The sequence below is a fragment of the Gopherus flavomarginatus genome, chromosome 14, assembly GCF_025201925.1.
Source record: "Gopherus flavomarginatus isolate rGopFla2 chromosome 14, rGopFla2.mat.asm, whole genome shotgun sequence".
NCBI lineage: Eukaryota > Metazoa > Chordata > Testudines > Testudinidae > Gopherus > Gopherus flavomarginatus.
This window is the reverse complement of record NC_066630.1, coordinates 10,589,749-10,616,540: the sequence shown is the minus strand read 5'-3', so window position 1 is coordinate 10,616,540 and position 26,792 is coordinate 10,589,749. Positions and strand designations below refer to the sequence as shown.

At 41.9% G+C, this 26,792-nt stretch overlaps 1 protein-coding gene and 1 long non-coding RNA gene across 6 annotated transcripts; one reads left to right on the top strand and one right to left on the bottom strand.

Moving 5' to 3' along the window:
* SDR42E1 (short chain dehydrogenase/reductase family 42E, member 1) lies at positions 1-8,425 on the bottom strand. Of its 5 annotated transcripts, none has more exons than XM_050923017.1 (3): positions 8,327-8,425; positions 6,085-6,191; positions 1-5,629 (listed from the first exon to the last, which is right to left on the bottom strand). In XM_050923017.1, exons 2-3 carry the CDS (start codon positions 6,150-6,152, stop codon positions 4,522-4,524), a joined length of 1,176 nt encoding a protein of 391 aa, XP_050778974.1. In that variant the 5' UTR covers positions 6,153-6,191; positions 8,327-8,425; the 3' UTR covers positions 1-4,521. The 5 variants fall into 5 exon arrangements, with proteins under 5 accessions (XP_050778974.1, XP_050778976.1, XP_050778978.1 ...); XM_050923019.1 differs by having other exon boundaries at positions 8,263-8,338; XM_050923021.1 differs by lacking the exon at positions 8,327-8,425 and adding an exon at positions 7,808-7,857.
* A 67-nt stretch (positions 8,426-8,492) lies between these two features.
* Positions 8,493-23,064, top strand: LOC127034312 (uncharacterized). The gene is made up of 3 exons (XR_007769345.1): positions 8,493-8,591; positions 10,819-10,895; positions 22,674-23,064. It is a non-coding gene; the product is annotated as an uncharacterized LOC127034312 (long non-coding RNA).
* The last annotated feature ends 3,728 nt before the right edge of the window (positions 23,065-26,792 follow it).

The window sequence follows — 26,792 nt, the reverse complement described above, 5'->3', positions numbered from 1 at the left end:
AAATAAGTATATATGTGCATTAAAAGTGTGTGTGTGTGTGTATGTAAGTGTGTGTGCGTGCATTGGTATCTGTTACTTTTGTGACAGGTTAAACAGCTGCCATAAATTCTCAATGAATCTCTAGTGTGTTAGTTTCTTATTTATAAATATCAGCCTCACTGCTTCAGCTCTCTAAAGATGTTTTGAGAAGGAAAGGAGGGACACACGTCAAGTGTTGACATTGAGGACTAGAAATTTTAATGGCATCTTTTCTAAAATTTCAATAGATACTTTTTCAATTTGTAGCTGTACTTCCGATAATTCACATTCGGCAACACAAATAACGTACTACATTTTGGAAACGTGGCACAGCATGCGAGTTAAAATACCTTAATTATCTCTACCCAGGTGTGCAAGGAAAATAAAAAATGTGGCGCTGGCTTAGATGAAGGATCATCATAAAACATTTGAAATGGAACATCTGCAGCTGATTTTTGGGGATGTTTAAAAGCATTTTTCTTAATAAGCTACAGGTTTCTTATTTTGATTTTGAAAAGTGAAAGAGGCAGGGGGTCCCTCCCTCCTTTCTATTACCAGTACTTTGCTCTATTTACTAGGAAGAGCGGGAAGACAGAAGAATTACTGACTATACCAAATGCTGATCTAGTATGGACTAGCGTATACAGTGCTTTTCATCCATAGATCTCGAAGTGCTGTACAAAGGGAGGTCAGCATCATTAGCCTTATATTGCTCACATACAGCTAACTGGTTGTGGGAGTGGGTGAGCAGGCTATTTTGGGGGGGCTGGGAAGAGGGTGTGTTCTGCCTGTGCATGATGTGTCAGGAAAAGGGTCTGGAGCTAAAGGATCTGCCATTCTGTGGATCCACATGTCCTTCCACCTGCAGGGGACAGAAGGGAGTAGTGGCTGTGGACCAGCTCCATAGGCAAGCAGAGAATGATTCCTCTTGCTTGCTTCTGTGCAGTTCTCCTATATCCAGCTGAGCTCCATAGGCTGGTTAGGCACTGGGGATAGGCTCCTGGAGCAAATCATAAGCTCTGGGGGTTTTTTGCTTTGGTTTGTGTGCATTTTGTCTCACTGCATGAAAAGACTACCTTCCTCATTGTTCTGTTCATCCTGGAGGAAGAGTCTGGACCTGATCCCAGAGCTGTTACTCTAGCAAATAATCTAGTTGAAGTGATCCAGGCCTGCTCTTATAAGTAATGGCTACAAGCAATCCAGTGCTATACATAATCTTTATCCAGACAGCCATCCAGGCCTTTTCACCCATTAGAAATAATGTTACTGGTTAATCTTTCCATTCAAGATATTGGCACATCTCCCTGAGGTTCCCAGCAAAGTTGTCGTTGAGGTATTATAAACACACAGATTTTCATTGTCTGCCTCCAAGGCTCTGAGCCAAGATCCTCAAATACAGGGCACGACTTATTTCGCTGCTCTGGCCTCAGTGCTGCCTTCTAACATGGGCCAAAGACTGGAATCTCCTCATCTTCCACTAAGAATGAATCCCTTATCTGGCATTGCCTGGCACTGGTTAAATTGAAAGTGGCAATGAAGAGCAAAGCAGTACAGCCTATTTAGGCACAATAGCCTTAGTGACAATGCAGGAAGCACTCCCCTCAGTGCATATTCTTCATTTGGCATAGTAACCACTGGCACCAATTCCAGACCTAACCTCTGCTGCCAATGTCTGTCTTGCCATAGCACGTCCTTACAAATGCCAGTGAAGGTAAAAGTAGGAAGAGAGAGAATCGCTCTGTAAGAGGGGCATAAGAAAAGGAGGAAGTGCCGTCCTTTTCCTTTGTACTCTGACCCATGAAGGATGTATAGAACCCTGCTGCCATCTTAACTAGGAAACCAGTACCCCCTGGTTTAAACACCCATTCCATGGGAGCTATCACAGCCTCAATGGCCTGGCTTAGGCAGGTGCCCCTTGGTGGAGATAAGCAAAGCAGCAACTTCAAATTTGATGCACACTTTCATCACATGCTGCTCCTTAGATGCCCAGTTTGGAAGAGCTGTGCTACAGCCCGTATTTAGCTAAGAACTCCTCAGCCACCATCCCCTAGGTGGAGCACTGGCTCTTGAAGAAGAAAAGTTATGGACTATAAGAGTTGTTCAAGAGTTGCTCCTGTGTATTCACGCTAGCCACCCACCTTCCCGTCAGAGTGAGTTCTATATAAGCTCTGCAGTCTAGACTATCATGCGATGACAGAACTTAAATTGCTGGGGAATTTCTTTTAAACATCAGAACTAGGGTAACTCCAACTTCAGAATGAGACTATTTAAAATTTAGATTAAAAAGCCAAGTGTGAATTTGACTTGTCAACATAAAGGGCAGGAACAAAATTGTTGTTTGCAAATTATGGATGTGAAAACATGTATTTCCCCCATGTAGTAAACTGAAAAACAGTCTACTCAAAAGTGCTGCTGTGAGTGGAATTCCAAGTTTATACTATAAAATGTTCATAGCTCGTCATATAAAAACATGAAGTCTCTTTAGGGTTGATACGTGTTACGGAAATGACTGTCATACTTTTTTTAGAAGCTTGAATAACAATGGAATACAAAAATCAGTGTCAGCTGAAGGCAGCTGATTGAATGGTGTTTAACTGTTTGATGATACTGAGGCCCTCAGCTACTTAACACTTCAACCAACTGGTTCATTTTAAAATAAGCATTTTTTATAGTTGGGAAAAAACTACAACCGTGAGCTTCTTCAAGCATTTTCTAATAGTAATTGCTACAGATTAGCCCACTGTATAGAAGTGTGTTCCAGAATAAGACATTACACATCTAATACGTTTAACCCATAAAAGCACCCCCAAAACTTCCAGTTCCGTTTTTAATTCTTTTCCCCCCTGTGTAAGCATACTGCTTGGTTAATAACAAATCCACCCACTGAATCAAATTCTTCTGTAATGTAACTCCACTTAATTCAATACCAGAGATGAATTTGGCCTCTGAATGAAGAGATGGCTGCACCAATGTTAGTTTGCAAATCATCAAACCTTCTATTAGAGCTGAAGAACTTGAAGACTAGTTGTAAGGATTAGAACTAATGAATTTCCTAGATAAATTGGATTTACTACATGCTCCCTTTCTGTTTAACACATGTGCCAGATCATTATGAGATGACCAAAAGTAACTCGTGGTATAGACTGTTAAGCAAGATCTTGACACTAACTGATGGTTTATATTCCCAAGCATGTTTTCAGACAATCCACCAATAATCAGAGTAGCTGATGATCCTGTCATGCTACCTAATTCACTGTTCCTATGACAGTAAGAGCTATTAGGGTAGATGATTGCCTTTGTCACACTGAAACAAGGTAAACAATAGATCTTATCTAGTATGACAAAATTGACTAATGTGCAGGGATTAACCACTTGGGCATATCTCAGCCTTTCTGATGTTAATCCTAATGGAAAAATTCCCTGTGTGAATTGGAATTAGAGTGAATTTACCACCCCCTGTACATGAGGAAGCTTTAGCTCTCTTAGATCCTGGCTCATTTTTGGTCAGGACTGTGTGTACCGAAGACTAGGAGTGGGCAATGTGTGAACTTTTCAGAATATAATTCCTTTGGACAGGGGTACAGGAATCTGCTCAGCAAGGATCATGGGCATAATCCTCTCAATGTAAAAAAGGCCAAATTAAGACTCTTGGTTATACACCTTGCAGCATGCTGCTATAACTGAAAACAAAATGCCATTTGCAATCATATTGAACTTCACGCCCTGTGTGTGACTCTGCTAAATGAAAGTGCGGTTTTACTTTGAGACCGTGCACAAAAAATGTCACACTTGTAATCAGCAGTTCCATTCTACTAGTATATTCACCAATCACACCTGTTTACCCTGCTGACACAAATGGATTGTTCCAGTCCTTTGCTCCAACTCAGAACGTGGGCTGGATTCTCTTCTTATGCATCACCATCCAACCAGTTACACCTATGCAAGCTGCTGAAAGCACTAATGGCATAACTCATACAATGGGATTGCAGATGTCTCTGGGGGCCCAATTTGGCCTGCAGAACCTTTATTTCTTGTGATGATAGGCAAGAAGGAAAGAAGCTTAACATTCAGCGTGAAGGTTAAGAATGTAAGGGGCTCAGAAAGAAAACCTCATTTGATATGGAAGCACTGAGAGTCATATAGAAACCTGCAATGCCATTATTTCAATGTACAGCCTCACTTTAATGTACAGTGGATTATATTATAAGTATATACACAATTTTGTCATAAAAACACATCAATACTGTTAATCCATTTAAACTGAATAGTCCTTTCAGTAGACATAAAACAAACGTATTTCCTACCAATGCTAAAACATTCTGGTATGTATTATATTGTTCTGGAATGCCAAAACATTTGAAACTGGCAAAGTTATTTTCATCACTGATAATGTATGCACTTTTTAAAGAGAACACAATGGGATCTAATTTTATTTTAATTTTCAAGTACTTTGCATATTTTATCACCCTATAAAAAGAGCCCAAGCTCAATGTTCAACATCTTTCAAACAGAGAGCGTTACTGCTGCTGGAAGCCATGAGAGCACCAGTGCGGCCAACAGCAAGATCAACCCTCCATCCCTAATCAGATGTTTTACAGTATAGATTCTGAGCTTTCTTCCATGTCCCTGGGATTTAAACCACTCAACTACTTCAGTCAGACTAAACTGCTCAGGTTTGTACCCTAGCTCTTTCCTGGCCTTTTCTATGCTGAAATAATGTGTGACACCCGTTTTGTAAACCTCGGTGCGGGTGAGAATAGGCTGAAAATTATAAAGGCGGCCTACAAGAAAATGGACCATTTCAGTTAGGAAGGCAGAAAAATATACAAAGGAGAGAGGAAGACGAACGGTTGGGAATTGGTAACCCAAGCCTTCAACTAAAGGTCGGAAAAATTCAAAGTTGTTTATTGGCCTGCCATCTGAAATGAAGTAAGCTTGGCCAGCAGCTATGTGCTGGTTGGTGGCTTTGAGTGCCTCTGAAGCAAGGATATGAGCCTGAACTAGATTATCTACATGGACAAATTCCACTAAACTCAGAGGGTCTCCATATACAAATTTAAACAATCCCCTTTCAACGTAGCTAACTATTCTTGGAAGATGCCTTTGCTCTCCAGGCCCATAGATGCCTGCTGGTCGGAGAGCACAGGTCCTTAACACACCTTTCCCTTCTCCAAGCTCTGTGTCATTTGCCTGCAGCACTTTCATCTCAGCTAAAGACTTGGTCCGGGAGTAGTGATCAGGATGAAGGTGAAGTGGTAGATAAGGCAGAGATTCATCCCCATTTTCTATAACTTGGCCCCCAAAGACTACATTGTATGTACTTGTATAAACCAGACTTGGCACTCCTGCTTTCCTGCAAGCCTGGATGATATTTTCTGTTCCTCTCACATTAACGTCTTCTATAAGTTTTCGGTTCAGCTGCTCCCTGCCAGACATTCCATAGGAAGCAATATGGAATACACAGATTACATCTCTCAGAGCTTTTTCCACTTCAGAGAGACAGCAGACATCCCCCTGTATGAACTTCACTCCCTCTGGCACAGTTTGGACCGGCTTCAGGACATCAAAGAGAATCACGTCAACTCCCTTTTTGTATAGGGCACAACCTAAACTAAAACATGACCGAGACCATATGTTACTGCTATACATAGTGTAATGATACATGAAACATTTCACCCATGAGTAGAAGAAACTTGTAAACTATTTCAGTGCTGAATTCTTGCTGGTCAGAGGTGTCTGAGGGTTGGTCTACATGGAGTACTTACATTGGCATAGCTATGTCTCTCCGAGTGCGTGAAAAATCCACACCCCTGGAGATGTAGTTATGCTGACCTCACCTCTGCCCAAACACGATAAATCAGGTACTCATTTTACAGCTGGTGAACTAGAGGTAGCCTTTCAATATGAGAGCAAGTGAGGCTCAGACCCATGATCTTTAGCATTGTATTTGATGCACTGGAATCATTAAGAGACAAAAAACAGGCTCGCTTCACTAAAAAGATCTGCACGGTAAAGTGTTTGCTACTGTATTCAATGTAAAATAAAGTTAATATTTTATACACTAACCGGAAACCAATGTAACCACCTCCTCCTGTAATAAGGACTGTTTCCTTGGTCACATTTTCTATGTTCATCCTTTTTCCTTTGGCACTACTTTATTTGAGCAAATTGACCTGTAGATTAAAAAAAAAAAAAAAAGCATGACAAAACTGCATAATTAAAAGTAATTTTCACATATTTAGCAATTTAAGTTATATATTTGCGCTTTAATTTTAGGAGACTGACTGCATCATCTGCTAAGTAATGCAGGACTAGATCCCACCCCTTTATTCTTCTAAAGTCAAATACAAACAAATAACAAAAAGACCACATTGTGAATATGACAATTACTAATATACTCAATACTAATAGCCAAATAAGCAAGAGGGTTATCAGTTTCCATTAATTAAGCCATATTCTGATGTTACACAGGTATGTATGGAATAATTCAATCAAACTCACTACAAAACTACACAGTACTATAGAAATGCCACTAATTCATACACTGAATAAATTTGCATAACAATTCTGAATCAAATATCCGTGTACCTAGTACTCATATATACATATTTCTTTGTGTATATGTTATGTAGAAATGGCACCAAGTGTGGTCTACCCTTTTTATACTCATTCCCTACCTAAACTATTATACCTGTCAAAGTATTATGTGTATATTTCACCTGTATACTTACATGTAAATATCCCTAAAATACTCAAAGAGAGGGAAAACAAAAGGGCCTGCATTAGACAGTATGCTTCCTTGGCCCCAATTCTGCAATGATTTCAGCACAACATAGGTTTGTGCACATTCCCACTAAAGTCCACGGGCCTACTCATGCACATAAACCTATACAAATGCCTAAGTCTACATAAGATTTGCAGGCTTTTTTATTTCCTGGGACACAACCTTAACAACATGTGTATCCAGATACATATGCTACCTATGAAGCCGGCCAATGCAATGCATTCAGTGGAACGGGAGGAGAGCTGTGGATGACACTGAGGCCTTTTCTACACTTAACGGAGGCGATTGATGCATCGGCGGTCAATTTAGTGGGTCTAATGAAGCCCCACTAAATTGCTGATTGCTCTCCCATGTACTTCTAGTATCAGAGGGGTAGGCATGTTAGTCTGGATCTGTAAAAGCAGATGCATCCGACAAAGTGGGTATTCACCCACGAAAGCTCATGCTCCAATACATCTGTTAGTCTATAAGGTGCCACAGGACTCTTTGCTGCATCTACTTCTATACTCCACTAGATCGAAAAGAGTAAGGGGAGGTCACAGGAGAGTGTCTTCCATTGAGGTTGTGTAGCATGCACTTTGTGGTAAGCAGCTCTAAGCTACCTTAATTTGAGTTATGCTATTCATGTAACTCATATTGTGTAGCTTAGATCCACTTTTCCCTTTAGTGTAGAGAAGGCCTTAGGCTTTGTCTGTATGAATACTTTTTTCTGTCAAACTTATCCATCAGGAGTGTGCAAAAACCGACCTAAGTTTCACTAACAAGTCTTGGTGAGGACAGCGCTAGGTCGGCAGGAGACGCTCTCGTGCGGACAGAGCTAAGGCTGCTCGCTGGGGATGGTTTAATTATGCCGGCAGGAGAGCAAAGAGTGGCTAGCTACAGGGGAGACCTTACAGCGGCCGCGCTGTAGCGATACAGCTGCGCTGCTGTCAGGGCCGCAGTCCCTGTTTACCTGCTGGGGATTTGAGAGCAGGCGGATGAGGGAATCTCTTTTATTGGACTCACTTCCGCCAGGGCGTGAGACAAGCGTTCATAACCCGCCAGGCCAGCTCTGGCCGTGACTTGCCCGGATCCCTTCCCCGAGCAGGTCCGCTCTGAGCCACGCAGCCCCCTGCCTAGGGAGCGGCCCCTCACACCAGCACCCCGGCCCGGCCGGGGGGGCGCGGTCTGCAAAGCGCCCTGAGCCCCCCCGATGCCGCGGGAGCAGAGCGCACAAGGCGCAGCGATGCGCAGGGCGGCGCGCGGGGGCTGGGGGGCAGAGGCCAGGAGCAGGCACAGCTCCGACTCTGCCTGCGGCTCCGCACACGCGGGGCCTGCGGACCCCCTGGCACCAGCCTGCACGGCCCGGGGACGCTAACGATGCAGCCCCCCGCCCCCAACAGCTTCAGCCGGTTCTGGGCTCTCAGCCCCTGCCCCGCCCCGCGGGGTGAGAGAGAGTGAGCCCGCGCTGCTCCCATCACCGCCCTATCCCCCTCCGCTCGCGCGCAGCCCTTGCCGCGGAGCAATCGCGCGTGTCTCAGTCACCGTAGCCAGCAGAGCGTGGGCTGCAATGAACTGAATGGGCTTCCGTAGGTCGGGTCCGAAAGCCTTCTGGGAGTCCGTACAACACGATGGCGGGTTTCGCGTAGCAAGAGGGCGGCCCCTGGAAGCGCAGCTGCAAGTTCCGTACAACAAGATGGCGGTTCCCAGCAGGCCTTGAGCGGGAATTGCGGAGCCATGGCGGGGAATCTGAAGGCGGGGGAGCTGCGCTCTGTGCTGCGGAGGTTGGACTCGGCCAACCGGGCTCTGGGTAAGGGAGGCCGCCCTAGTTAGTGGGGGGTTGGCAATGGGTAGTCGCGGGGCTGCTGGCCAGCCCAGTTTCATTCCGTCAGCCCCCGCCCCGCCCCATGGCTGAGCCCCCGCCTCCGACTGCCCCGTGCCCACGCTGGAGACCCGGGCCCTGGCTCGAGCGCCCACACTCCCGGCACTGTAACCCTGACTGACTGCCCCTGGCCCCGGGTCTCTCAGCCGTGCTCACGTGCCCACACTGCCCCACGGGGCCCTTCTGACGGGGGTGTGTGGCATGACGTGAGCTGCGCCCACGCTGCATCACAATGGGCCTTGGCCCAGCCCGCTAGTGCAGTCCCAGGAACCAGGGCCTGTGTGCTCGCTGACCCGACTCAGACTGATTTGTGTGTGGATGGAAGAGGGCCCAGCCCTGAGCAATGCCCAGGTCTAAGGCACTGTGTGGACATACTGTGTGGGGCTCTGGTCTCTTAGATTCTTACATTAGAAAATCTGGGTTCGCAGTGCTGGCTGGTGGTTGTCAGAGCCTCCCACTTTTCTCCCTCTAGTGACCCCCTCTGGGGCTACTTCTGAACTATACCGAAGTCCCCATTTTGAATAAGGGCAAATCACATTTTCATGATGCTCAAACTCTGCTGTGATGTTCCACCTGACTCCTCTGTACCTCAGCCTGGTATTGTAACTTGGATGCTATCTCAAAACTTCCCAAGCTTAGTCTTGTGGGAGCAGTCCAAATCCCAGCTGCAATGTATAGTTCACGCAACTGAATAGATGTAGAAGATGGCCATGCTACCTAATTAAGTCTGCATGAGAAACCTGCAATCACCAGTGCTGCAAAGCCAAATCCTGCATCAAGGCTGATATGAACAATGGTTTTAAGCAACTGTGTTAGAAACTAGTAGAGGTGATATAGCCTTGTGGTTAAGGCACTACATTTGGACTCGGAACATCTAGTTTATGCCTGTAGTTTGAAGTGACTAGTGATTTTGGGTGCCCCATCTGATGCCATAGGCACAGACTCCATAGGTGCCCTGGGGCTGGCGCACCCATGGGGAAAAATTGGTGGGTACTCGGCGGCAAGCGCTAGCCGGGAGAAGGGGAAACATGGTACTGTCTGGAAAGAGGCAGGGCCGGGGGGGGAGGGATTTGGAGAAGGAGTCTAAGGGGGGCGGATTTGGGGCAGGGACTTTGGGGAAGGAGATGGGAGGGGGCAGGGCCGGAGGCAAGCACCCACCTGCGCCAGGAAAAGTTGTCACCTGTGTCTGAGACCCCTTTAAAGAAGTCTGATTTTCAGGAGGTGAGTGCTCAGCAGATCAGGCACTTCAAGATGTTTCAGGTTGGGCACTCAAAGTCTGAAGAATTTAGGCTTACCTCAACTCTGCCACAGCCTGCCTGTGTGACCTTGATCTTTCTGTACTTCGGTTCCCAATCTATAAAATAAATAATAATACTTCCTCCCACCTTTTGTCTGTATTGTCTATTTAGATTGTAAGCTCCTTGAGCTGGGGATTGTGTCTTGCTATATGTATGTATAGTGCCTTACAGAAAGGAGCCCTGCAAATGCTTGGGGTCTTTAGGTACTACTGTAAAACAAAAAATTAAATGAAATAATAGCATGACCGTGAATCCTGACCTAAATGCCAATTTCACAATGGGAAATTTAAATCAGGTGGTGCCTTAGAATTCAAAACCTATTATCTTTATAGTTGTCTGGCCAGAATCTGTGTCTCTGTTCTGTTTTAGTTATTCAGTGCCCTTGGAATCACTTTATGTATGTAGAGCAAGTTGTCAGATCCTGATCTTTCATCACATTGTTGTAAATCTGGAAGAACTTTGTTATCTTCTGAGTTGTTTGCACTGGGAAGTTACATTGCAGTAGGAATGCAACCATGAGGAGTTGGGGTAACTAACACGGGGCTTAGCCTCTCTGTGTAGGCCAGGGCTCACATGACAATGTTAAATGCAACAGTCTTATCCTTTACCTGAATATATACAGTTGCATTCCACCATGTTGTAACTTTCCAGTGTAAAGAAGCCTTTTATGTCTTGTACAGTGCTAATATGGGTTTGTTACTAAGCAAACGATGCATAATGGTAACAGAGTTCAGTAGAATCACTACAGCTTTACATCAGTGTACTTTATGTCAGAATTTTATCCAAGGAGTCTAAAACTTAACCGTAACAAAAAAAAAAATGTAAAATTGCATTACCAATGCTTTTCTTTCTTTCAGAGACATGTATTCAGTCACTTGGGGAATGTCAGAAAACACTCCAAAAGTCAATTCAGTGTCAGAACTACTTAAATCACGTAAGCATGATTATAGTTTCTAGTTTTCAAAAATATTAAGGGGAAAGTAGGACAAATGTGCTACTTTTTTGTTTTGTTTGTTTTTAAATTCGTGCCTGGTAAGAGTAAAACCAAGAAAGTTAAAAATTCATTAATTGTACCTTATTTGTTAACCTTTTTAATAATGTTCACTTTTTATCAATAGTGTGTTCCAAGGTAAAATTTATACATAACATCTGAAACTAATAAGGCATTATGTATTTATTTTAGCCCCCCGATTTAAAATTTCTTTTGGCTTTTATCTATATACATGTATCATGGGCGTACTCTTGTGAACATTTATTCATTCATATGCTTAACTATTTGCAGGATTAGTCCCTAATATGTAAACATTTGAAAAGTAAGATACTGAGCCCTGAATTTCAATTGAGATCTGCTAGCATTGTCCCATAATGGATTCTGATGTGATATTGGTACTTTGTACTGTTAAAACAGATTGCACCTCCACTTGAATATGTTGACACACACTTATAGCACAGTGTGGAGCAATATTATCTCAACTACTGCCCTGATCCTGCACAATGCTGTATATGAGGAGGGCCATGCTCTTGCATGGAGTCCTATTGATCTCAGTGGTATTCTGTGTAGGCTCACGAAGCTATTTATGTAGAGCAATTTGTAGGATCAGGATTTAACTCTTTTGTAAGTAATGGTTTTATGTAGACTTCTGCCTCGATATCACGTGACCTGATATAATGCAGTAAAGCAGCGCTCCGGGGTGGGGTGGGGCTGCGCACTCCAGTGGATCAAAGCAAGTTTGAGATAATGCAGTTTCACCTATAACACGGTAAGATGTTTTGGCTCCCAAGGACAGCGTTATATCGAGGTAGAGGTGTACTTTCATTCCTTTCTTGCCTTCAGCATGTTAACTGTTATATGGAGTGTTAAGAAAATTAGTTCAGATTTTTTGGTACCTACTGGCAAATATTGATAAATATAGGACACTGTGATGAAGACAAATATTAGGCTTTTGCTCTTAAAATCGCCAGTGGTGTATTTTTTATAATAGTAACCCCACAAATAATCAAAGCACTGTATGCATGTGGGTGGGGTGAGATGGGGGGTAATTAACTCATTAAACCTCACAGCATCTATGTGAGAAAGGTGAAGAAATATTATTCTCATTTTATGGTAGTAGAGCTGGGTTTAGAACTCAGGCATGTACGAGGAGGAAAGGATTTTGGGGCCCTTCCCCATGGAGATTCAGCTAGTCCATACTGCCTCACATTTTAATAAAATAACACCTCTGGCTTTCTTAAGACTGTAAGGGTGCTTACTAATGTCATGTATATCATATAATCTTACAAATAGACTTCTCATTCTAGTTTCCTTGTTCTTACATGGTGGAACACGTCCCTGAAATCTTGCACAAGTTTTAATTCCAGTTGCCTGAGGTGGGCTGAGGTTTACTGCTTCAAACATAGGCCTTGTCCACACTTCAAATTTTACTATTTTTTAAAATACTCAACATATCAGAGACCTGTGTTCCCTCTAAACTGTGCAGCTGCCCAGGAGTGATTCAAGTGCTGCACACTTGATTAGTAGAGCTGCGCACGTCCGACAGCATTCGTTCAGGTGCCCTTCTCTGCCCCACTGTTTTGCAGCCACATTGCTCCTGCAGCTGCTCCCGGAACCCTATTGCTGGCTGTGCAGAGCGGGAGGGGACGGGGGTGCTGATGTCCCCATCCCCCTGTACCTCATCTCCACAGAGCAGGGGAGAGGGGCAGGGCTCAGGATTTGGAGCAGGAGACAGCTGCTGAGGACTGAATGAGCCTCTGGGCGGTGAGACTTCCCCAGCAATCAGCTTGCACAGTCTGTGTCTGTCTCTCCCTCTTCCCTCCCCCACCCCGCCCATGTACCCCATCTCTGCAGAGCGGGGAGGAGGGGACAGGGCTCAGTCAGGAGCTGGAGAGATTTCAATGAGTGCCTTAAAGAGCGCATGGCATCTCTTAGAAATTTCTCCAGCAACCCATGCACGCACAGTTTGTATCTCTCTCACCTCCCAACATATACTTGTGGTGGTGGTGTTACTTTTTGGTACTTCCTGCAATGCACATATATTCTCTGTAATTTTATTCTTTAAAGTGTGTTAATTTAGTTTTTGACTAATTTCATAATTTTTATTTCTCTTACACTTAAATGTAATTATTTGAAGAGTGAGTTCTAAAAGGCTTAATCTGTCCTGGCTGGAGTAATTATCCCTATGGTAACTTTTAAAAATATATTTAATATCTAGGTTTTTTGTTTCTACTGGTGGCGCACATCCACACATTACCTCGGCGCACATAACAAAAATTACTCCACACATGGATGGAAAAAATTAGAGGGAACATTGTCAGAGACCCAAACATATTATAACATGGTTTTTCTTGCCTGTGTGAAGAGGATCAAGCTGTTATAACCCTTTTAAGGAATTGCTCTCTAACCTGGAATCCTTAAATGGTAAAATGTCTTGTGTAAATGGTGTCTTATTTGTCATGGCTTTAAATGAACCTGAATTTCTGTGCAGTGAGGCATAGGGATTTTTGAATCAGCAGCTAAATGGAGCAAAGTAAGCAGCTGTAGTGAACTGCATAAACTATAAAGAATGAGCAGCAAGCTCATTAACACCCCAATTTTTAGCATGCTGATTCTCTGCTTTTTAAAATGCTTAATTAGTAAAATGATTTTGTCATCAAATCACAAGGCATGAATCATAAAATATTAGGGTTAGAAGGGACCTCAGGAGCTCATCTAGTCCAACCCTGTGCTCAAAGCAGGACCAATCCCCAGATTTTTACCCCAGTTCCCCAAATGGCTCCCTCAAGGATTGAGCTCACAATTCTGGGTTTAGCAGGCCAATGCTCAAACCACTGAGCTATCCCTCCCCTCCATCCATACTATATTGGAGGACAGGACAATAAATTCCTATGAGAATCCACCGTACTGGTTTTACTTTTATTGGGAGAATAAACTTTAATTATGCTATTTGATATGATATAAACTGATTAATTTTGGTTTTGTTTTCCTTGGCTCTTCAATAGGAGGGAAGAGGGAAACAAGACTTATAACTGCAAATGTGTTAAACCCATGAGAGCCCAAAACATCCTAATGTACTTGCAAAATGTGTAAAACAGTTCGGTTTAAATTATGCAAAAACAGGTGGAAATAATTGAGTATATTGTGGCAGGAGAGAGCGAGCTTTTTAATATCTGAAATAGAAATAAATCTTGATGCTTCTTAAAAAAGAAGACTTTTAGGATGGTCCTATGGATAAAACAGTTGGACAACATGGGTTCTGCTGCTGACTCAGCTGTAGACTTTGTGACCTAGAGCAGACCACTTTCCTCATCTATAAAGTGAGGGTGATATTGCACTTATCTGCTGCTATGAAGCTAAATTCATTAATGTCAACAAAGCACTTGGATTTCCTCAGATGGTTGGTGCTTTATAAATTACTCCTGGAGAAATTCTGTGCCAAATAATTAAATTCTGCACACAATATTTTAAAATTCGGCATATTTTATTTGTCAAAATAACACAATATAATCACAACAGTTTCAATTATTTTGGTAATTTATTTCAAAATACATGCCAGCAAGTATGTCTGTAACAATACAGACAACAAAAAAGATTCAGGAAATGTTTTTTGACAAATAGATTCCTTACTAGGTATATTAATACAGAACTCTGAATAGTAATTCATTTAAACTACAGTAGAGAACCATATTTCTCTCACCCCTCAGAAGCAGTGCAAAGGCTTGCGGGAGTCAGGGGTAACGGAGGAGCTGAGGGAGAGGGAAGTAAATTCCTGGGAAGGAGCCTGGAATTTGGAGTGTGGTTGGGTACAGGTGGGAAAAGTATGAAACAGGTTTTTTGCGGGGTGGGGAGGGATTGTTAGGGAGCTTCCCCCCCATGCAGATCCTGGATGACCTCTAGCCTCTTCCATCCAGTCAGGCACCTCTGCGCCTTTCCCCATGTGTCTCTGCACCTCCATGTGTCCCTTCACCCCCACTGATGCCCCATCCCCATGTGGCCCTGCACCCCCCTCAGCCAACCCCTACCCTCATCTCCACGTGTCCCTGCATGGTCTGTCCTCATGTCTTTGTGCCCCTACTCAGCCTTCCTCCCTGTAGCTCTGCACTCCTTCCCCCTCTGCCCATGTGTCCCTGCAACCCCTTCAGCCTCCCATGTGCACCTCCCTCCCCACTGTGGCCCTGCGCCTCCACTCCCATTCAGCCCCTGCCTCAGTCTCTCCTCCCCCACTAACCATTATGAGCCCCTGTCTGACACCCCTAGCAGCCCAATACTATCTGTCTCCCCATGTCCCCTGTCGCCTGACCTGATCCAACAGGCGCTATGAAGAAGGCAGGCTCTTTTTCTTCCCTGTCATAGCTGGGGCTGGCCAGGAGTGGTTGCTGTGTTCTAGGAACCACAGCATCCTCTGGTGGGCAAAAGGCAGAACTACAGCAACTTTTCAGTAGAAGCTGTTTTCTGCAAAAAAAGAAACATGAGAACTATGGGCAGGGCACCAAATATGCATTCACATGGCAGTGCAGAATTCCCCCAGGAATACTTGACCATGGTTAGGTTACTGATGCCACTACTGATCATGCTGACTAGTATTGTCTCATTGTTTCCTTGCACTTCTCTGTCTCTGTGTCCTGTTGTCTGTTTATATTATACTTAGATTCTAAACTCTCTGGGGGCAGAGATTCTTTTTGTCCTGTTTGTGCAGCACCTAGCACAATAGGATCCTGTTGCATGACAGAGGCTCCTGAGTATTATGGAGTAATACTTAGTAATAAACAGGGATCAGTTATGTGGCTTACAGATTTTTGGCATGTAAGTAAGTCTGACCCTGAAAATTGAGACCATGCCTTTACCTAAGGGTCTTTATTGTTAACATGGTATTGCTCTTAGAAAGTCTATGTTTAGACATGCAGACCCCACCCCGACCCCCCCCATAATGCACTTATCTCAGCATAGAAACTATCCAGCAGGAATAACTCCTTTCATTATTGAAATTATTTGTTCCACAGCAGGAGAAGAAAAAAAGATTTTAAAGTTAATGGCATTTGCTGTTTTCTCAACTCTAATTCAAATAGCTTGATATTTGCTCATCTTAACAATTCTCTCATCACTCTTTCTCTGACTTACCTTTCTGTAGAATGTGTGTGGGGTGTGTGTGTGTGTGTGTATTGTTTTATTCAAACAATACTTCAAGCACTGACTGGAAGACAGCGGGAGCTGATGATTAAAGCAGAGGATTCCCAGTCAAAATGGCACATACCATCATCAACTTTGAAATCCCTTTCTCTTCTTACTGTGAAAGAACTTATCTCTGAGACCAGACATCCAAACTTTATTTGCCTCAGTTTACCCATGGGTAAAATGGATACAGGAGTAATCTCTTTTTTACAGGAATCTTGTGAGGCTGTAAGCTGTTTGTGAAGCACTTTGAGATCCTTGGATGAAAGGTAGTGTGTAATAGTTTGCTTTATGGTGGTTAGAATTACAAAAGAGGTGTATATGATTCCCTATATATTTCTTCCAGTGAATATCAAACATACATAGCACAGCAGTGCCAATCCAGTCCTCAGCTTCTAATGTTCTCATCAAGTTTTTGAATGAATATCCTTTTATGTGTGGCCAAAAGTCAAGTCAGAAAGAGACTCCATACTATAACCTAGTCAACCACACACCTGGGTTTTACTTTTCAGCAGCAAAGTGGTAGGTTTAATACTTAGGTAGTTGCCTCTGCGACTACTGTATTATTCACTCTGACCTGGCAGATGGTGCTGTTGTACCACACACCTGATTTAACATCTTTCAGAGATGTTTTGCAGAACTATCATAATTATATCATCGGTACCATAGCATCATTACTTGCATTTTAACTACTGACTAGGGGCAGCACATTCATAGCATACCAGCAAGCTACAGGAAAAGAGAGGCTAGCTATTTTGTTCTGGATATGCAAGTCCAGAATCAGTACAATTTATGTTGGATAGTTGCTCTTGCCTGTGTTGGGATGTAGAGCAGGCTTTCAGTGTGGTGTTATATGATGTATATGCTAGAAAATCAGTGTTTTGGGGTCATCTGTAACAGTTCTAAAAAAATTCACAAATATTTTTAGCACAGGAACTTGATTCTAAGGATTCAGGCTTGATAAGAAATATTGTATATGTTTTGTTCTGATGAATCAAAAATTTACCTTTTTTCCTCTATCAAAGTCCTCCTTTTAAAAATATAGATTTACATAAATTCAAGGCAGGCATTTTTGTTATCTGTTGGGATTTTTTATAAAAATTAAAAGAAATCTTACATATTTTGCTGCAAGTTAGTGTCTAGAAGACGCAGCCAAAGATCAGAACTCCTGATTTCTCTTTTATAGCTTTAGCATATGTTTACTGATCGACTTTGAACAAGTCAATTTAACCAAACTTTTCAAAAGTGGTTGCTCATGTTGTGTTGCCATGGTTGGGTGCCCTATTAGAGGCATTTAGGGCCTAATTTTCAGAGATGCTGAGCACTAACTCCAGCAGAAGTGAATGGACGCTTAAGAACTCTTAAACCCTTTCTATATATCTCAGGCTGGGCACCTAAATTAATGAACAACTTTAAAATGTTGATATTAACTTTTCTTGGCTCTAGTTTCTCCATTTTTAACCGGGGTGCTATACTTCCTGGCTCACGAGTGTTGTGAGGTTCAAATATCTACTGTTTGTAAATACATTGATTGGGAGGTGTACAGTTATTGCTGCTGTGTTTTGGGGGTGGGGGAGGCTTAATTTCATGTTCTATAATTTTAAGTACAAAGGACCCAATCCTTGGTGAATAGTTCCGGAATTCAGCACAGCTACTTATGAAAGCAGAAGTTGCAGGATTTAGCAGTTTTGCTTCCAAGAGGCTCAAACCATTTAAAAGTAAATGTATTCAAAACTTCCATAAAAGACTTAAAATATTGTTGGAGAGAGAAACTTAAATGCAAGATTTTCATAGCTGTGTCTGTTCTCATAAATAAGGACAGAATCTGAGTTTCAATTTTGAATCTCTTGGCTTTAGTCACTTGAAATTAGACTTCCAATTATTTAATTATAATTCTGAGATAATATGTATTAAGTTTAATGATAAATTGAGTTCCCATTGTGGTTGATGTTCATCCAAATGCACTGATCTACAGAATGGATAACAAAGAAGGTTTATCACACGCTAGTAATTCATGCAGCTATCTGTGAATCCATACGTTTTCATTGTTGTGTGACAACATCACTTTCTCATCTTGAGAGCTGTGTCAAATCAGCCTGCCATGAATCCTCAGCTCTAATTGTTGAAAGTGGGAGATGTGCTTCCTTTGATTACTTGGAGGAAATTAAAATCTCTCAGCTGCATAACCTTCAGGTTCCATGTAAGGTACAACATATGCAACTTTCTTAAGGCAAACTTTCTCTTTGATCTGTACGTCATACTGCATTAACTGTGCACCAACAGTGAATCTGTAGGTACAAGCAGCAGTGATGTGGGAGGTATTTCAGCAATAACAAGTGTGACATAACTAAAAAGCATGAGTATTCCTGGTTACATTTTTGAAGCTCTCTCCTCCACAACTTCTGGATTCTCTTTCCTTCCCACCCCCCAATAAATATGCATGGAAGCTTTGTGCATTGTATTGAAAAAGAGAATACCCAAAGGGCACATCCTTACGACTTCTGATTTTTCAGAGAAATCCATCCATATTTTGCTGTTAAACTGGGAGAAGGTACCTAGCATGGTCACCTGGGTCTGTGATGGGGCTGTTACTATTCAATATTTTCACTAATGATTTGGATAATGGAGTGAAGAGTCCGCTTATAAAACTTGGGTCTGACACCAAAGTGGGAGGAGTTGCAAGTGCTTTGGAAGACAAGATTAGAATTCAAAAGGACCATGACCTTGGATAATTGGTCTGACATTGACAAGATGAAATTTAAATAAGGACAAATCAAAGTACTACACTTTAAGAAGGAAAAATTTAAATGTACAATTACAAAATGAGGAATAACACTAATACTGCTGAACAAGATCTGGGGTTTATAGTGGGTCGGAAATTGAATATGTGCCAACAGTGTGGTGAAGTTGCAAAACAGGCTTCTATTTTGGGATGTATTAACAGCAGTGTCCTATCTAAGGCATAGGAGGTAATCGTTCCTCTTTACTTGGCACTGGTGAGCTCTTTGCTGGAGTTACTGTGTCCAGTTTTGGGCAACAAACTCTTAAGAAGAATGTGGACAAACAGGAAAGTCTAGAGAAGAACAACAAAAATGACAAAAGGCTTAGAAAACCTGATCTATGAGAGAAAAACACAAACTGGGCATGTTTAGTCTTAAGAATCAAAGATAGAGTGGGGATCAGTTAAGTCTTCAGCTATGTTAAGTACTGTTATACAAAGGAGAGTAATCAGTTTTGCATATCCACTGAAGACAGGGCAAGAGTAATCCGTTTAATCTCCAGCAAGGGAGATTTAGGTTAAATATTAGGAAAAAACTTTATAAGGATAGTTAGATACTGGAGTAGGCTTCCAAAGGAGGTTGTTGAATCCCCCTCACTGGAGGTTTTCTAGAACAGGGCTAGACAACAGCTGTCAGGGATGGTCTAGTTTACTTGGTCCTACTTCAGCACAGGGGTCTGAACTAGATCACCTTTAGAGGTGCCTTCCAGCCTTTCATTTCTAAGATTGTATATCCAAAATGACTGGATTTTATAAGAACTTTAGGATTGTGAGACAGACCAACCGAAGCATGGTATATAGAATTAAAATGTGTCCAGTGGGATATCTGGTGTATGCGAATAGAGTATGCTGAAAGGACATCCAAGGTATTTCTCATATTTTAAAAGTTTCTAAACAAGATCAAGTGGAGCAAATCTGAGCCCTCATCCTTGGAAAAGCAATCCCACTGGTACTTCTGCAAGACCCAAGTTTCAGTATTTATCTCTCTTCTTCCTTACTAACTGCTTGAAAGTCCCGTGCTGTTGTCCAGCAGACAATATTACCTATCTTTTCCTAGTTTCACGAAGCAGTGTTTCTACAATTGTCAGTGTCCTGATCTGACAAGAATCCCTCGCATCCCTGTGCTGGTGACATAAGTAGACCTTACGATTAGTACTGGAAGAGGAATCTAGTCTTGTGGAGGAAGTGAGAAAGGTATTCTGGGTTCTTTTTTTAAAAGCCCTTATTTTTCTTAAGTTTTATATCCTTTAGGATGTAACAGGAGCATACTTTCACTTTCTGAATCAATAAACAAATTAATTAGTATTTATATAATATCCAAACTATTCATGAAGCTTTACAGTGATCCAGTAATGCCCATCCTGAAGAGTTGATAGTTTTAAGGGATGTTGATGTCATAGAACAGTGGTGGTGGGCTTATTGTCCTAGCCATTGGTAAATGTGGAAGAATGGTAACACAGTATTGGGAAAGATCTAACAAATTGTTTTCAATGCAAAAAACAATGTAAGTAGTCTTGGGGATAAAGCAAATCTGGAAATGAGAAGCATTCAAACTGTCCCACTTGCCATGCCCCTCATGTTTGTGATACAGTGGTTGCGGTTTAGACAGCGGGCTCCTAATTTTCAAGCATTAACAATGTAAAACAAGCAAACATGCAAAGTTCTTAGCCTGCATATGAATTCCACCCACTACTAAAAAAAAAAACCTCAGTTTATATTATTCAAGACATAGTTTGGTAACAGAGAGGGGGAAAGAGGAAATATTGAAAGTGAAAGCAAAAAAGAAAACCCTTTTCAATGGATGCAAATTTGAGGGGGATGGTCTATTTTTAAAAGATGGCATTTAAAATGTAAAATCAAAGGGCCATTCTTACTGAAAACTACTGAATGGTTGGACTCATTATTGTATTTCAAGGAGATGACCCTGCTACTGAAGGTTTTAACCCTGGTAGGTTTTAGTATTATTTATTTTAAAACTTCATTCATGCGGAAACAGTGGCAAGAGTCCTTGCTTTAAATGCATTTAATCTAAAATGGTTTGCATTTGAAATACTTAACTACTGTCTGATATTTACAATAGCACCACTATCTTCCACCCTGATATTCTACCTCTGTGCCCAATGAAGTTTGACTATGGACTTGTGATGATGTCTCATAAGGAAATTTGTCCAAAAGTTAGACTCATAGACTTTAAGGTCAGAAGGGACCATTATGATCATCTAGTCTGACTTCTTGTACAATGCAGGCCACAGAATCTCACCCACCCACTCCTGTAACAAACCCCTAACCTATGTCTGAGTTATTGAAGTCCTCAAATCGTGGTTTAAAGACCTCAAGGTACAGAGAATCCTCCAGCAAGTGACTCGTGCCCCACACTGCAGAGGAAGGCGAAAAACCTCCAGGGCCTCTGCCAATCTGCTGACCCCAAATATGGCGATCAATTAAACCCTGAGCATATGGGCAAGACTCAGCCAGCCAGCACCCAGGAAAGAATTCTCTGTAGTAACTCAGATCCCACCCCATCTAACATCCCATCACAGACCATTGGGCATATTTACCTGCTAATAATCAAAGATCAATTAATTGCCAAAATTAGGCTATTCCATCATACCATCCCCTCCATAAACTTATCAAGCTTAGTCTTGAAGCCAGATATGTCTTTTGCCTCCATTGCTCCCCTTGGAAGAGGACTTGCAGAACTTCACTCCTCGGATGGTTAGAAACTTCATCTAATTTCAAGTCTAAACTTCCTAGTGTCCAGTTTATATCCATTTGTTCTTGTGTCTACATTGGTACTGAGCTTAAATAATTCCTCTCCCTGATATTTATCCCTCTGATATAGTTATAAAGAGCAATCATATCGTAAACCTTTGAGCAGCACTGATTTATCGGGTTCGTTCCAACCCATGCAAAATCAAGCGGCTTTGCTTTGTTTGGAGTTTGTTCAAAACCAAAAACTCCAAAAGAATTTGAGTTTGAGAATCCAGGGAATCTAAATGAAACCAGGGGAAAAACACCCATGAATTTCTTTGAGGCAGCTGCTTTCTCACTCATCTATAGTTAGTTGCAGGGGCTGTAAAGTCAGTTTGAGACAAGTTTGAATTATACCATATAAAGCACTGAATAATGGCAAGGTTACATTGTTACAAACATTTCCTCCTTTTGTCAAGCTATTTATTTTCCATTTGCAACTCTTATCTGTACAGTTTGCTTTGCTTTGTCTGGAATGGTAACACTCAAGAATATGGTAACATGAGCATTATTCAAATGTGGTGTATAGTGGGATTTTATCCACTCTAAATAACTAAGCATCTGTTATGTTCCAGTTACCGTTTGTTAATTGATTGACTGTTTTGCATCTGCTATAATTATGTAATGCAATAGCATTGCTGTCTTGCCTGTGCAGTTCTATTTCATTATGCATGTGGTCAACTTAATTATATGATAGCAAGAACTGGGAATCGCATATAAGTACTTGCTAAGGGCTTGCTCCTGTGAGGTTTCTATACCTTCTCAATTTTCATTCACCTCAACAAAAGTTGAGTGCTCTATGCATCTCCCAAGCATGCTTAGGTTCTGGCTGTAAATGATTTACTCCAAATAATTAATATTTTTGCTGCTCTGGGGGAACGAGGAGAACTGAATAGCTGTGGAATTTGACTGTATGACCTGTAGCAATGAGTTTTTTCTCTAATTCACACAGTAAAACCAGGATGATTGAATCTTGCATTTAAATACCTTTCTTTCCCCCTACCCTTCATCTTTTACAGAGTATCCAGCCTATCAAAGCGGCATTTGTGCCAAATGAAAATACTAGAACTGTTCCTGCAGCAATTTAACTCTTCATGTGTCACAGCAATGTGTAGGAGTCAAATTATAAGTATATTCATATTTATGTATAATTAACCTCAAACATGCAATGGATGAATTGAAACTGAACTTTTTCTCAATTTCTGGATGACTTTGTGTAGAGGGGAATGTCATTTTAATTGTAGAAGAGTTGCAACTTGTAATTGAATTTCCTGATGCTGTGCACTAGTAGTGTTCTCAATTCTAGGCTCTAACTTCCATAGTTAATTTATTTTGTAACATGTACGGATCTGTTGTATTCCAAACAATTCTTGGTATATTGATTGAATAAAGTTACATAGGGAAAAGTTACCATGTTAGTTACTTTGTGTTTTTAACAAAGTACAGGGTTTTTTTTTCTGTAATTGGTGCTGTAGCAGTATGATCTAATATGGCCAAGGCTTTGTTCTGTTCCTAGTTCTGCCACTGATACCTTATATTATACAATCATGGGGAAGTCATTTTAACCTTTTTGCACCTCTTCCGGCACAGTTTTAAAATAACGCCCTCCATTTGGTAAAGCCCTTTGATCTCTGCAGTTATACAGTGATTGTCACCTGTAAAGTATTATATTAATATTATAGCCAAACTAAGTGATAAACTCCCATCTGCCAATAATCTCTTGCCTGGTTTTGAAATATTGTTCTCAGGAAATATGTGTTTTATCTGTTAGGAGCAGGTATTTGCTAAGTCACTTAATGTTAGCTTGATTCATTCATAATGTGGCTGCAACCTGCGAGATAGGACCATTTTTATCTGTTTTAGGTTTTTTTAAATAACTTGTAAGCTGTAGGCCCCTTACTATCAAATAAAAGTGCAATTTAGAACCATCACACCCCCTCCCACTCCCCCAGCCAGAGCCCACACCCCTACCCCAGCCCGCTCCCACACTCCAAACCCCTCGGCTGCAGCCCAGAGTCCCTTCCTCCACCCCAAACCCCTCATACCCAACCCCACCCCAGAGCTTGCACCCCCATCCAGAACTCACACCTCAACCCCCTGCCCCAGCCTGGTGAAAGTAAGTGAAGAAGTGAAGATGAGGGAGAGCAAGCGATGGAGGAAGGGGGGATGGAGTGAGTGGGTGCAGGGCCTCTGAGAAGGGGTGGCGTAGGAGTCGGGATGAAGCCTTGGCAAAGGGGTGAGGATGGGGCAAGAGTGTTCAGTTTTGCCCAATTATAAAGTTGGCAAGCCTAGCTCTAGCTGTCTCATAGACTCATAGACTTTAAGGTTAGAAGGGACCATTATGATCTTCTAGTCTGACCTCCAGCACAACGCAGGCCACAGAATTTCACCCACCAACTCCTGTAACAAACCTCTGACCTATGTCTGAGTTATTGAAGTCCTCAACTTGTGGTTTAAAGACTTCAAGGTGCAGAGAATCCTCCAGCAAGTGACCCGTGACCCATGCTGCAGAGGAAGGCAAAAAGACCCCAAGGCCTCTGCCAATCTGCTCTGGAGGAAATTTCCTTTCCGACCCCAAATATGGCGATCAGCTAAACCCTACGCATGTGGGCAAGACTCATCAGCCAGACACCCAGGAAAGAATTCTCTGTAGTAACTCAGATCCCATCCCATCACAGACCATTGGGCATATTTACCTGCTGCTAATCAAAGATCAATTAATTGCCAAAATTAGGCTATCCCCTCATACCATCCCCTCCATAAACTTATCAAGCTTAGTCTTGAAGCCAGATATGTCTTTTGCCTCCATTGCTCCCCTTGGAAGAGGACTTCCAGAACTTCGCTCCTCAGTTGGTTAGAAACCTTCATCTAATTTCAAGTCTAAGCTTCCTAGTGTCCAGTTTATATCCATTTGTTCTTGTGCATACATTGGTACTGAGCTTTAATTCCGCTCCCTCCCTGATATTTATCCCTCTGATATATTTGTAGAGAGCAATCATATTTCCCCTCAGCCATCTTTTGGTTAGGCTAAACAAGCCAAGCTCTTTGAGTCTCCTTTCATAAGACAAGTTTTCCATTCCATTCCTCGGATCATCCTAGTAGCCCTTCTCTGTACATGTTCTAGTTTGAATTCATCCTTCTTAAACATGGGAGATCAGAACTGCACACAGTATTCCAGATGAGGTCTCACCAGTGCCTTGTATAACGGTACTAACACCTTATCTCTACTGGAAATGCCTCGCCTGATGCATCCCAAGATCGCATTAGCTTTTTTCACGTCTATAGCACACTGGCGGCTCATAGTCATCCTGTGATCAACCAATACTCCCAGGTCCTTCTCCTCTGTTACTTCCAAGTGATGCGTCCCCAGTTTATAACAAAAATTCCTGTTATTAATCCCTCGACCTTCTGCACCTATCTGCCCCAAAATATGGACTTTGCTGCATGCCGTGAAGGCAATAAATGAGAGTCAATTCCAAAGTTGGGGGTGGGAAGCCCTCATAAAAAGAAAAAAAGTACCCCTTGTTTCTTCTACCGGCAAAGAGAACTTCAGTGCAAGAGTTCCCCTAATGACATTTGTGTCAGGGTTGCGTAAGGAGAGGCAGTCTCTCCCTCTAGATTATTAAATGTTTAAAGGAAGTTTCTCAGGTTATGAACATGAATGTTTATTAAGCTGTCAACACACTCCAACTATCCTCTGGCAGGATCATTCTCCACACAAGAGCAAAGAACCCCTGAGGTAGCTTAAGCTGAGACACCAAAAAGTGAAGCTCACAAAATTAATGGACTTGAAAACATTTTGGTCCCCAGATCCGCTAGTTACAAGTCTGGTAAGTGTGTTCGGAATAAAGAAGTTGTGAAAAAGAAACTTGTACTTCTCCTTTTTTAATAGAATGAGGGAGAAAAGTGTAGTACAGAAAAGGAAGCAGAGCACTGAGCATTACAAACTACAGCATGTGTGAAGGGCACGTGGCCTCGTCCTGCACCAAGTCAGAGTAAAAGGGCTTGACAAAGGTGCTTTTCTTTATCTTCCCAGAGCTGTGCTATTTGGCACTTCTGCAGCCCTAGTCTTGCAGTAGTCATGGTGTCAGCTGTACTATCCTCGGCCCCCAGCACACTCTTCAGATCACGGAATGGGTTGGGTAGTGGAGCTGGGTAATTTGGGTTTTGCTAGTTATCAGATTGTGTATACCTGCTGGTAGGGGAGACATTAAAGCTTAAGTATTCGGACAAGTCTTCATTATCTATATCATGCCATAAAATAGCTATATGGGATATTTTTTCTATTAAGTAGTAGCCAGAGGAAAACCCCACTTTTAATTAATTCCCCACCCACACACCTGTTTAAAAAAAAAAATAGTCTGTATTTCCCAGTAAGGTGATATATTTCCCACTGATTCTATGACCGCTCAATTTAATAGAAGTTTTGGGTGTTCCCTGGGACTTTAGTGTAATTGAGCTTTACCTGCGTTTTTACAAAAGACTCATTTATAGTAAGACAGCACAAAACTATATAAAAGATAGTGTTCATACTTCAGAATTAATGGATGAACATTAATTGTTGCTTACTGATGATTTTATTGCCAGTCTCATAATATTTGATACTTTTCTTAAAATCTCAGTACTTGTGGTCACGAGAACCTGATCTTTCATTTTAAAAAGAAAAGTTTCTACCCTTCCTGCTTAGGACCCTGTGTAAATCACAATTTGTTTTTAGAAAATGCATGGCAGTGTAAATAGCCAAGTATTGAATTTCAGAGTTGGCACTGAATTAATTTTACAAGTAATGTTGGTCAATTTCAAGGATGGAATGACTTTTACAAGTAATCATTTGTCCTAAACTGACTTAATTGAGGTGTAAAATTAATTTTGTCCTTGAAATTGACTAGCTAAGTTAATTTTTTTGTATTAAAAACTTTGTGATAGGCATTTTCCTTTTCAAAAGCAAATATTTAAAAGATCATGGTGTGGAGACATCTTCATGATTTCCATGCCCTTTGTGGAATTGTGATTTACATGAGGCCCTAGCTGGGGTTCGGAAGAACAGCTTGAAAATGTAAACCCTAAAGGCTTAAAAACAAGACAGCAACTAAAGAGACCCTCACATTTATTAACTTTAAAGATCTCTCATGATCTTT